The sequence below is a fragment of the Camelus ferus genome, chromosome 8 (assembly GCF_009834535.1).
Source record: "Camelus ferus isolate YT-003-E chromosome 8, BCGSAC_Cfer_1.0, whole genome shotgun sequence".
NCBI lineage: Eukaryota > Metazoa > Chordata > Mammalia > Artiodactyla > Camelidae > Camelus > Camelus ferus.
In genome coordinates, this window is record NC_045703.1 from 47,103,284 (window position 1) to 47,116,595 (window position 13,312).

Below are 13,312 nucleotides of genomic sequence, written 5' to 3' on the forward strand. Positions count from 1 at the left end.
CCCTTGCCCCCCAGTAACCATAAGTTTGTTTAAAAGAAGTCTTTTGATTAAAGAAAAAATCCATTTGTTATTTTCCCCTAAACTATCTAGATAATCACTACAGCGCCACTCCTTTCTTCTACATCTCATTCATTTATACGAATGTTAGTTTAACTTCTTGGCTAGCTGCATACCAAACTACTGCAAAGCCATGAATATATTTGGAACAAGACACAATGAAGATAGAAGTAGGCAATTATTGCAAAGATATAATTAATCCAGTTATGCCTGGGCTGTAGACTTCACAAATACTGTGTTTCTCACATAGATGTACTATTATTAAAAATTCATGTTTATTTTAATTAATAAAATACATATTTATTTAAAAGCATTGCTGAATTCATAATTCTTGTCCAACATGGATTTTTCTTAATAAGTTGATACTAAAAGTACAACTGCTACTTTAAAAAAATATTGTTTATTTTTTAAAAAAATACTGAAATGGAATGTTCAGACATAGAAAGTTACAGATAAAATTGCTGTCATTTACCTCAGTGTTGGTTGGGATTAGAGCAAATTTATCAGTTAGTGGCAAGGCTGTGAATAATCTATCACTAAAAAATTACAAAGATGAATAAACCATCATTAATACCTACATCCTCTTGGAGAGCTGCCAATGTCACTGGGCATTGCTCTAACAGCCTTTCTTCATATACTACTGATATACTTTTTATTTGCTGGTAACTATTTGTCCACATTATTTCAACACCTAGTCTAGTGCCTTGCACTTAGTAAGTCCCTACAGATATCTTTTAAGCAAATGAATGATTAATTCTTCTTTATTTTCACCCATCAAACAATTGTCTATTAATCTTTTACATCAAAAAAATCTGCCTCTTTCTTTTTTATTTGGTTTTCTAAAATAGAAAATCTTTAGTAATCAAGGTTTAGGAAAAATCCAGCCTTAGGCTATCAGTAAGCTTTGTCTAACCCAATCACTAAAGATAATTTTATATTTAATGAGAAAAAGTGGTAGAACACATAAACTTTCATAATGTTGAGTCTCTACCTGAAGTGGGAATACACGAGGTGATACCTTAGAGATTTACTGTGAGGATTGTAACTGTCAAGTCATTTTTGGAAACATGCACTTTCTTTTATCTGAAAAACCTGCATATGATATCAGAGTCCGGAGTAAAGTTCTAAAGCCAGGCTGCATGGGTTTGACTCTCATGCCTGCCATTTCCCAGCTTCAACCTTGGTTAATTCACTTACCCTTTTTATATCTTAGTTGCTTACCTATACAACGAAAATAATAATAGAGCTTTCTTACTAAAGTCTTGTGTAAAAATGACCATGATTTCAAACAAATCTGCAGATTTTGGAGACCAATCAGCCAATAAACAAACCGCTATCACATAAATATTATTTGTTTCATATTTTATGTGTTCTCAGTAGAAAGAATTTTATTAGGATATTTTATTTCAGACACTTTCAGAACATGCCTTTACAAGACTGATTCTCTGAAGTCATGCAATCAAGCCTCTTAACTGAAAGGGCCACTTGGCTATTGGACACAGTATTGGAAAAAAATATTATTTTATAATTAGTTCAGGAAGAGTTGCTGGATTCTATAAAAGTGCCACTTAGCTGGTTCAGAAAAAAAAAAGAGTTCAAAAGTAAATCTTTCATAGAGAAGTAATAATTCTGCCTCCATAAGAGTAAGAGACAGCAGAAAACCAAATATACAAATTAAGATTATGTGAATCTACATGAATAAAAGGATATTTGTATAAACTGCTTAATTACATTACTATTATGTGTATTTTTAGAAATAGTATTTTTTCCTTATTGTTAATATTAATAATTGAAATTATTAATGAAGAAACAAATTCCAGAGAGCTTACATTACACTAAATCCTGGAGCTGGGATATTTAGACCTATGTCTGTTTCAAAGCCAATACTTTACTGTCACTGCGAACTAGTCAGAAAAACCAGCAGCATTTCGTAGAAATGAAAAGGCAGAGACTATATTCCCAAGTATTACATAGCAGCTGACACTTATATTTTATTCTGTTCAAACATACACACACACATGCACACCTATGAGTTATAAAGTAAGTACCCAACTGTGCCAAAGGGCAATATTTCATCAACTTCTAGGAACAGTGCAAAGCTAAGCAGTAGAGACCATTTTAAAGCTAAGACTATGTAAGTTTCCTGTTACAACTCATCTTTGTTAAATGTATGAGGCAGGTAAAATTCACTTTAGCATCCCTCACCTGCCTTGTCTCTACATCTCCTGGGGACCCATCTCCTTCACATGAGCTGCTGAACAGTAACTGTTAGCTGAATGGAAGCATTAGCCATAAAACAGACCATTCTCAGAGGGTTTCCCTCTTGAGTTGTTAGTAGATAAAGGCACAAGAGAAATTTTAGGGTGCATTCAGAGAGAAGAACTTTACAAAAAGAATAAAATGCTAAGCGTGAACTTTCAAGAAGGGAAGATTTATCCAGCTGGCATAACTTCCTGGTGTCCCTCAGTTAGTACTAATTAGTAGAAATTAAAGGTCGTCTTATCGAGAAAATTTTCTTCTCCACTCTCATCCAAGGCCAGTGCTGGGCAAGTCTGTAATGAAACTGCTGTCCATTTTTTGTTTGCACCCACATACTGGCCTGAGTCCGCTGGCTAAATATTGTTGCCCAGCTAGGGCCTAGTCTAAGTACTAAATGGGAGACGGGGCACTGTCTTCTGTGATGATAACATTTCAAAGGAATGGCTCTCAGGTACTTGAGAAAAACAGTCCTGGGTTGTAAAATTGTCAAGAGGCTTTTTAAACAATTTATATCTGTGAGCTGGCCTTGAGACGAGTTAAGGCCATGGGACCCAAGGCCACGGCCAGAGCCTTGAGATAAATTAAGGCTGTGGGACCCAAGGCCACGACTACAGAGCATGTTTGTAGTATGCAGTAAATAATTGCTCCACACATGCGTCAATTATATGAGATTTAAAACAAAGAAAATAGAAATACGTGTGTGCTAGAGGTATTCTGTAAGCCTAATGAACAAAAAAAAACTCAGACTGCGCATGTGCTGACAGAAAAACAGGTAAAAACAGGACAGGTGCATCACAGGCGCGCACCTCCCTGTGGCAATAAAGTGTTGTTAACCCCATGGTGTCTCCGGCGGTATGGCAACTCCTCGTGCATTTTTTCATTTGGGCCGCTCACCTCCTAGAACCCCACGTAAGCCTCCCTCAGCTGACAATACCTCAAAGGGGCAGAGAAAGAACTTACAGTTACAAGCCTTCTGAGATAAATGCTCTAGGAAAAGGGAGGTCAGGGACCTAGAGTTAGGAAGATGGCTAGCTACAGTTTAGTCAAGCTGAGGGGGCCACTAATACCATCTTGGTCAGTTGTAATTATTCTGTATTATAGAGCAAAGGTATCATTTTCACTGAGTTTCTATACTGACATCCCAAATCACCTCCAGTTCACCCTATTGTGAAGTATATATGTGCCTTAGTCAGCTCGGACTGCTATAAAAAAAACTGCCATTGACTGGGTGGCTTATAAACAACAGAAATTAATTTCTCACCGTTCTGGAGGTTGGGAAGTTCAAGATTGAGATGCTGCCAGATTCAGGTCTGGTGAAAACCAACTTCCTGGTTTATAAATGGGATCTTTCTGGGGCCTTTTTTAGAAGAGCCCCCATCTCATTCACGGGGGCTCCACCCTCAGGACCTACTAATACCATCATATCGGAGGTTACATTTCAGCAGATGAATTCTGAAGGGACACAAATATTCAGTTTATAGCAATATGTTACCATGTATAATGAAGTGAAGATAAATGGGTAGCAGAGACTCAGACCTACCCGTGAATCAGTTATTTCCCAGAAGGAAACAACAGGCTCTAGTTTATGGAGGTGTCCAATGAGACCCATCAAATTTCCAACCTCCAAAACTGGAAGATAATAAATTTGCGTTGCTTTAAGCCACTACGTTTGTGGTAATTTGTTACAGCAGCCACGAGAAGCCAATACAATGTCAAAATCCAGAGTTAGGCACCCCTTGTTCATGGCCCTTTGGCTTTAAGAAACCTTCCCTATTTCTACTCCCTTGACCCTAATCTTCCAGAGTCTAGATCTGTGCTTGTTTGCTCCCCTGCTTGGCAATAAAACTTTTCCAATTGAAGCTCAGTCTTTGGTCTCGTATACTTCATTATTAGTTTTTCTTCAGCACCCCAGAATAAAATAACAAATAAATCAAATCAAAACAAAACAAAAACAACATGGATATTCTCTGAATCTGTCTTTTGATATCCACTAGGTGTCGCTTTTCCTCTTTACAGTTGGCTTATTAAAATATCGGTCAATGCTTATGGTTTCCTTGCCTTCTCTACCCATTCCCATTCGTTCTCAATCCACTGCAATTTGGATTCTGTTCTCAACATTACACCAGAAGAGGCTGAATCATGTTCATCAGTGGTCTAGTTGTAAATGCCAACAAGCAGTTCTTGATTTTTACTTAACCTGATCCATCATCAACATTGGACACTCTTGGTATGCCCTCCTTCATGAGCCTCTTTCATCCCAGGGGGGTCTGTAAGACCACTTTTTCCTATTTCCTTATCTGTATTTCTGTCCACTCTTCAGGCATAACTTTGAAATTGGTACACATCTAGTTCCTCTATTTTCACTGCATCCACTGTAAACCAATCAAAAATATTTACTGAGTGTCTGATACAGCCCAGGCATTATGTCAGGTGTGTACCAGACAATCACATTTACTCCTATGGCCTCAAAATCACCATTATGCTGAAGAATCCCAAATGATTATATCCAGCACAAATTTTTGTCCTGAGCTGAAAATGTAAGTCTAAATTACTTACTGAAGAACTCCAGTTTTATGTCCCTCCAACCAATCCCAACTTAACCCATCATCTTTCTCCCCAGATATACTCTTTCTGCTAGATACCGTATCTTTCTTGTTGGCAACCTAAAAACCTGAGAATAACCCTTGATTCCTGCTTCCATCACACAGCCCTAAACCTCCACGTCCTTTCACTCATTAAATAATGTATGTCATATTTTCAGAAAATAAGGAGGCAAGGTTACTGAATAAGAGTGGAGTGAAATCAAGTTAGGTTTGAGAACTGAAAGAGAAGAAAAGATAGTATTACCAAGAAGAATTTGGTAGATGATTAACCAAATAATTGTTTTCATGGAACATCTTTACTATCTGTTTTACTTTTATTCCAATGCATTTTTAAAATCTTAATCCTAAATGGCAGATCATACTTCTTATTCAAGTAATGAATATATTGTAAAGGAAAAAATTCTTCATCACTTCTTATTTGTTTTGTAGGGTCCTTCCTATATACCTTACAGGATCAATGCTAGCAATTTTCCTCAGACTTGAAATATTTCAATGGGGTTTTCAGTTTTTAATATACCTCTCTAATTCTCTGAATTCCTGCTAATATCGCAAGGGCAAAGACTCAGTGTCAGGAAAGGCTGGTACTGTCAGCACTGCCTGGCCCTCGGCTCCCACACTCTCCCATGTGGCAGTTTTGCAGTGGCCTGCAGTTGATTTTCTTTGCTTCATCTCTTAGTTGCTATTACAACTTAGATAATTTAATCTCTGAAGTGAACTAGGCAGGGCCTTTTCATAGGCTTGTCCATTGGCATAGAGCCCTGCTCTTGGGCTTTGAGGCCTGATTTTTGTAGTCATGGAATTCTTAATCATTTTGTCTTTGAATTCGTGTTTTGTATGTGAAATCCTAAAGGGCAGTGGAGCATGTCTGGGGGCTTGGACCCTGGAATCACATGACCTAGGACTGTCATCCATTACACCACCTCCCTTCCCCTGGGATGGGTTCTCAGCTGCCTACCCCTGATCCCCAGGACTTTGGGCACAATTCAGCCTCCTTCCTCACCCCAACCTACTAGCAGTGCCAGTAGGCACCTCACCCTGTCTGAGGACTAGATATGATGCAGGGAGGGTTGGGGGTCACATGTGCACTGGGCAGTCTCAGGACGAGGCATGGTACTGTCATCCCATCTCAGGCTGGTGGGGCTACAGCATATTCCATGGACTGAGCGGGTCCAAACCCCTCCCTCACCCCCAGTTCAGGTACCAAATGGGTTGCTATAGTTGCAGTCCTAGAAGGTCACCTGTCTCCTTTGGTTGAGGCGGCCAGCCCAGGAAGGGGGCAGGTACCTGGCTCAGCTTCCTTGGCCCGACCTGGGTGTGAAATATTCAGTCAGCTCTTTGTGGGAGGGGGAGCCTGGCAGCGGGTGGGCACGAGCATACTGAGTCTCAAGGCAGGGTCTCCAGCACCTGTGACGGGCTAAACTCGCCCTGCTAATATCTGAATGCCCAAGGGAGTGAGATGCTTCATAGCAAAAAAACATATGGCAGGTCAAAAGACATTGCAGAAAAATGGAAATATTTTTATATTTTAGTAACTATTTCAGAGTGCCTATTCAGAGTGCCTAGTTCTATATTTGAACAAAAGGCCCCACGTTTTTATTTTTCACTGGACCCTACATAGTGCATAGCAAGTCTTGTAAATAGGAAATAGGTAATATTACTGTTCAATTCTGGGTGAGGCTATTTCAGGACAGAACTTAAAGAAATCTCTTGGCTGTGAAAATCAGAAGTGTTTCTGTAGAGTAACAGAGTTCAGAGAGAGATGTTTTGTAGAAGAACTTTTTAATTATAATTCTCAAAAGTGAGTTTCCTTTCACGATTCACACCTTACACCGCAGGGATTGCTTGTGAGGAACTTATAATGGGTAAAGTTTACTGGCTGGCTTCCTAAAGCACCCTAGGTGTTAATGTCTCAGACAAAGTGAAGGTGAAAGTCTATTAAGATTCAAATATGCAACTATTATATGCAATTATCCTCTGTAAGGAAGAACCTCACAGGTGTAAAGGACCAAATATTTAAATTAAAGTGTTTCAGTTATTCAGATAATGTGATTTCTGGGGCTGATGAAAATTCATAGTAGATTTGCTTAGAGTTAAGTATCTATGAGATTTAGACATAGTTACAGTAATCATTATATGAACACAGAAAGAAAAAATTCTGAGTTTTTAAAAATTCTTTTAATTGCACTTCATAGTAAAAAGGGAAATGGATGTAATATGAGGCAGTTTCTAAAAGCAGCACTCAAATATGCAGTTATATTTTATTTTTTTTAATTTTCAGAATTGAAAACCTTCTTTCTGAAGGGCAGAAACACAGCAAGCATCACTCTGCAGAACCATGACCAGCAATCTTTCCCAACCTGCAGCTGTGCAGCTCTGCTATGAGAATGTGAATGGGTCTTGTATTAAAACTCCCTACTCACCCGGCTCTCGGGTGATTCTGTACACACTGTTTGGCTTTGGGTCTTTAGTGGCTGTGTTCGGAAACCTCTTGGTGATGACATCAGTTCTTCACTTCAAGCAGCTGCATTCTCCAACCAATTTTCTCATCGCCTCTCTGGCCTGTGCTGACTTTCTGGTGGGAGTGACTGTGATGCCGTTCAGCCTGGTCAGGTCCGTAGAGAGCTGCTGGTACTTTGGAGCCAGATTCTGTGCCCTTCACAGTTGCTGTGATGTGGCATTTTGTTACTCTTCTGTCTTCCACTTGTGCTTCATCTCCATCGACAGGTACATTGCTGTGACGGACCCTCTGGTCTATCCCACCAAGTTCACGGTGTCTGTGTCAGGCATATGCATCGGCCTCTCCTGGGTCCTGCCCATTGCTTACAGCGGTGCTGTGTTCTACACAGGTGTCAGTGATGATGGGATGGAGGAATTAGTAAGTGCTCTCAGCTGTATAGGTGGTTGTCAAATTGTTGTAAATCAGCAATGGGTTTTGATAGATTTTCTGTTATTCTTCATACCTACTCTTGTTATGATCATTCTTTACAGTAAGATTTTTCTCATAGCTAAACAACAAGCTGTAAAAATTGAAAATACTGGTAGCAAAGCAGAATCATCCTCAGAAAGTTACAAAGCCAGAGTGGCCAGGAGAGAGAGAAAAGCAGCCAAAATCCTGGGGGTCACGGTGGTAGCATTTATGATCGCATGGTTACCGTACACCATGGATACATTAATTGATGCTTATATGGGCTTCACAACCCCTGCCTATATTTATGAGATTTGCTGTTGGGGTGCTTATTATAACTCAGCCATGAACCCTTTGATTTATGCTTTATTTTATCCATGGTTTAGGAAAGCCATAAAAGTTATTTTAAGGGGGGGACTTTTTAAGGATACTTCATCAACCATTAGTTTATTTTCAGAATGAATATAAGCACTAAGTTGAGAAATGTAAGGATATTTTCAAAATTATGAATTTATGATGAAATTAGATAAAAGAAATGAATAATACCTTTCAAGATTGGGGAAATTTATTATGCTTTCAAATTAGCTAGGAACAAAGTCACAGGGAGGCACTTTCATTTATAAGATACTGTAAAAATATTTACATCGTAAAGATGTCCATTGCACTAAGTAATAAATGACAAAGTGCGTCACCTATGTCACCTGTCTCAAAGCTCTGTTCACGTCCTTACCACGTGCACTTGTTTCTTCCAATTTCATTGAGTTCTGACTCTCATTTTGGTTTTGTGATCTCTAGTGATTTTCTCATTTATACTCAACTCTCACATATCCTTAAATGCTCCTTCTTTCCTGGTCTTTTGCAGCATTGTGTTAGTTTACTCTGGCTACCATAACAAAGTACCACAGACTGGGTGGCTTAAACAACAGAAATTATTTTTTCCTGATTTTAGAGGCTAAACTTCCAAAATCAAGGTGTCAGTAGGGCCGGTTTCTTCTGAGGACCCTCTCCTTGGCTTGCGGATGGCTGCCTTCTCCCTGTGTCCTCACATGCTCTTTGCCAAGTGAGTCTGGGTCCTAATCTCCTCTCTTATAAAAAGCACCAGTCATATTTGATTAAGGCTCACCCTTAAAAACTCACTTTAACTTAGTACTTTTAAAAGACCTTGTCTCCATATACAGTTACGTTCTGCAGTGCTGGGTGGTAGGACTTCAACATACGCATTTGCAGGGGACACAATTCAGCCTGTAAGAGCTGCAGCCCAGGGGCTGTTTATTTGCTGCTCTGCTGTGACTCTGTCTCCTCTGTACCTTCCTGGGGCTTCGGGGGCAGCAGGTAAGCCTGTCCTGCTTAATGGCTGGGCAGAATCCTGGAATGTTCCCTTGTAACATGGAGGGAACAGTAATTCTGCCTTGGGATCAGATGTTAGCTACAGGCATTACACAGAATTAGAATACTGTGGAAAAATTTTACCACAAAAAGACTGCCATAACGATCATTAGCTAATGGAAAATCTGCAAGTGCAAGAACTATCAATTATTACTAGCAGCAGGCATTTCCACACCGAATGTTTTCTCTTGAAAACAATGTGTAATTCACTTCCACATTCTTTTCAGCAGTTTTCTCACCTAAATGTAGTGAGTACTTACTTCCCCTGGATGTTGTGGGGTCAAAAAATTTCATGCTTTTCCTGCCACAAAATGTGTATCAAAAAGAGTATAAACAATATACACTGTTAATTTTTTATTTTGCTCTCTGAAGTATTTTACACTGTTAATTCAATAAAAGTTGAGAAACAATATGGGGTGGAAGGGAGACCTCTGCTGGCTTGGGACTGAGGCCGACTCCCAAAGCCCAGAGTAGGCGTTTTGGTGCCTGTCTTTCATGTGAATGTCTTTGAATTGGACTACTTACTGGGATTTACTGAGCAATTAGGTCCTTTCCCAACGTAGGGGATGGGGCACTCAGCCACCAGCAAAAACTCCTGTGTAAAAGTAAATTTTTAGTAAGCACCTTCTTTTTGGCCTTCTATTGATCCCCATTATTACACAGGATGGGAGGACAAGGGTCCAGGGAAATCAGTCAGCACAGAGTAGGTGGCTCCTTTATCTAACAAGAAGACAACTTTTTTACCTGCCACGTCAAAGGTTACCCAAGGCTCCTCCAGAGAAATGACCAGGTGTCCTATGGGAGCCAGGGAGGGTCCCAGGCCCAGTCAGTCTTTGGTCATCTCAGCCATCATTGGTTTGGGAGCTCCAAGCACCCTTCAGGACTGGGGCCAGTCCCACTTCCAGTGACCTTTTTGTTTGCATAGGGGGCAGGGTCCTGGTGGACTTTCCCCATACATGGGACATTTGTTTTTCCAGTGGCCCTCATGGCTGTACTTAAAACAGGTCCCTTTTCAGTGAGACAGTGGCCCTGAACCAGGCATCATGGATCCTGTCCTCGCCATGGGTCTCTGTGGAGGGTAACCCTGAGGTGGAGCAGGGATTAAGGCTGCCACTAAGAATTGTGCCTGTCGCTGTTGTCCCTGAATCCTTTTTGCCTCTTTAGCCATGTCTCTGTTGTTCAATACTTTAAACGCCAGATCCGTGAGCTGATTCATGGGGATCTGGGGTCCCTAGCTGCCCAGAAGGGGCCTTAGGGTAGATGATTGGGAGTCGAGGGAGGTAAAAGTTCCTGGCTGTGGACTTCAGGGAGGTGGACCCATAAAGAGTCATCTAAAACATCGTGCTCCTGTTGGGGGAGATGCTTTGAAGGGTAAGCGAGCCAGGCATACCCGGCAGGAGTTCCCTAAACCTGGGTCTTGAGATAGGGTCAGAAACATGTGAAAGTATTGGACTCCCCCCACCCCCCGTTTACCTCCTCTTTTACAAAACAGGTCTAGCTGTAAGATAGGGTTGTCATTTAACAACCCATTCTTTGGCCAGACCTCTTGGTCCCCTAGTTTGTGTAGGGGCCATGCAGTATTACAAAGGAAAATTAACTCCATTTTCCTCAAATTATCCTGTTTAAACTTTTCCCAGTTTATGAATATGTATCCTAATGGGGAGTTCTTTGGGGTACTTGTTGTCCCCATCATGCTTAGGATATCATGCCTGTGAGCCTGAGGTTGCTCCTTTGGACTAGTCAGGAGCAAGGGCCAGTGGGAGAAAAGGTGACTGGAGTCCCAGGGTCTAAATCCCTTAGAGGGAAGGAGGATACCTAGGTCCTGAGTCAGTTAAGCTGATTGCCGGACACAAAATAGCTTCAGAAGGTAGAAATCTAGGACAAAACGGGAATGCTACAGCCACAACGGTTCCTAGAATATAGGTCCTTCGGCTCACTGAGGGAGTGCCCGCCTGCGACTCCCACCCAGTGGGGTAACAAAATCGTGAAACCGTGACCCCAGAAGGGGTGCACAAACCATGTCCCATGAAGGGAGTGCCCACCTGCGACGCCCACTCAAGGGTACTAAATCCTGCGACCCCACCGAGGGATGCTGGAAACTGCGATCCAAATGGGGAGTGCCAGCCCACGACTCCTGCCTACAGATGCAACAAGGCCATGCCCCCCCCACCGAGGGTACTCGGGGAGGGCCGGGCTGCAAATTTTTAAAGGGGAGCTCCCAGAGTCCCCTAACTTGGGCCCCCTTTCACAATTCCAGCATCCCAGAACCAGACCAAGACCGTGCAGAGAAGAGGAATCAGGCTCAGGAACCACGGAGGGGAAGCTCACCTAGTCAGCGACTTGCCATGTGGTCTCAGCTTGGATGTCTGAGTGGTCTCCTTGGTGGATCTTCTCGAGTCTGAAGAGGTAGAGCCATAGAGGGGAGAATGAGAAAAGATCGAGGGGAGAAAAGCCTTGGGCTCGGTGGGCTCCTTCACGGCTAGAGAGCTGGTCGCTGCCAGATCTTGCAGGCAGCATCAGCTGCCACCTACAGGGCTACTTGAATCTGCGTGGCGTGGGAGAAAACCCCTGCCACTGTCGGAAGAGAAGGGAGCCGTAGCCCAACAGGCGGGTTGAGATTATGCCCTTTGAGTCCCGTTTATGTAAAAGCATCGCTTTGGGCACCAGAGATATGATGCTGGAATACAGATGTGGGGAGTGAGGAGGGCCGTGTCCCAGGTCTTGGCTGAGTCCCTGGGACGTGCCCTGTCAGGTGTGGGTCCTTGGCTTCACGCAGGAAAGAATTCAAGAGTGAGCCAAAGTTGAGTAAATGTAGATTTATTTAGAGATACATCAAAAGGCAAGAGAAAGGCCACGAGGTGTGGGGGTTGGGTGCTCAGATTAGAGTAAAAGTAGGTACACACGCTCAGATTAGAGTAAAAGTAGGTACACACGCCGTAGACAGAGTGCAAGCCATCTCTGAAGCTGGGGGGGGGGTGGCCACAAATTATCTCAAAGGATAAATTTCTCACCCAATCTGCCCCCAATATTAGACAAAAACCCCAAAAGGCAATGCAGGAACCCAGAGTTACTCTTGGTAAATGCTAACCATTGCTGTCATGGTTTTGTTTGTTTGTTTGTTTTTAATTGAGATCAGGTACAAGAGGCCAAGGCTCAGGAGAAGGGATGAAGGAAAGAGGCTGGGCATGCCCAAATGATTACAGCCCTTTGAGGGCAGCCACCATCCCTAAATCCTCGGCCCCAGCAGCTTGAGACAAGCCTGATGATCAATACAACATCTGCCGCTGACCTGGTCAATGGGCCAAGAAATGTCCCCATAAGGACAAACTTTCAAGATCTGTTTGGGGTGTAACAAGCAAGGTCATTGGGTGGCCATCTGTCCCTTGAGTCAAATGGCCCATGGGGGATAACCAGTCTGTCACCTGCAAATGGTTGTCTGGGACTAAAGAAGTCCCCTCCAGTTAGCCCCAATGCAAGAAATCTTCATCACTGGGCTGGAGCCACAGGTACAAATGGATGTGGCAGGTAGGACAGTAATTTTTTTGGGGGGTAGCAGGACCACCTCCTCTGTCCTAACTTCCTACTCCGGACCCTTCTCCTCTAGATTCTGTACTGTCATGGGAGTCACAGGTAAACTGAACTTAAGATTCTTTACTCACCCCCTTTGTTGTTTATGGGATGAATGCTCATTCTTTGTTATGGATGCCAGAATGTCCTAGCCCCTTTTAAGGCCAAGATCTTCTTTATGAGTTGGGAACCCGAGTTATCCTGGGAGAAAATCCTCAGACTTTCACTTCTTTACAACTCTTATTGCTCTCTGGGGAAGGAGAAAAACCTCTGGACCTAGAGGCCTGGGAGAATAAATTTAATCCTGCTGTCAGGGATCAAAGCGTCCCAAGGCGACAAAGACGGCTGCTCCAGTTGTCATCTCTCTCAAAGATCCTACCTGGTTCCCTAATCAAAAACAGTATATAACTTACTTATCTGCTCCCTTACTTGAGAAAGGGCCATCCAACAGGCATTCCAAACTCTCAACTTCTTGGCCAAGCGGGGATATAAAGTTTCCAGGTCCAAGGCCAAAATGGTCAAACAAGAGATAACT

The 13,312-nt window shown here is 42.3% G+C and overlaps 1 protein-coding gene across 1 annotated transcript; it reads left to right on the plus strand.

Annotated features, from left to right (window-relative positions):
• Positions 1-7,254: 7,254 nt before the first annotated feature.
• LOC102513010 (trace amine-associated receptor 8) lies at positions 7,255-8,372 on the plus strand. The gene has a single exon (XM_006185159.2). The coding sequence runs from the start codon at positions 7,255-7,257 to the stop codon at positions 8,284-8,286; it is 1,032 nt and encodes a 343-aa protein (XP_006185221.2). The 3' UTR covers positions 8,287-8,372.
• Positions 8,373-13,312: the final 4,940 nt, after the last annotated feature.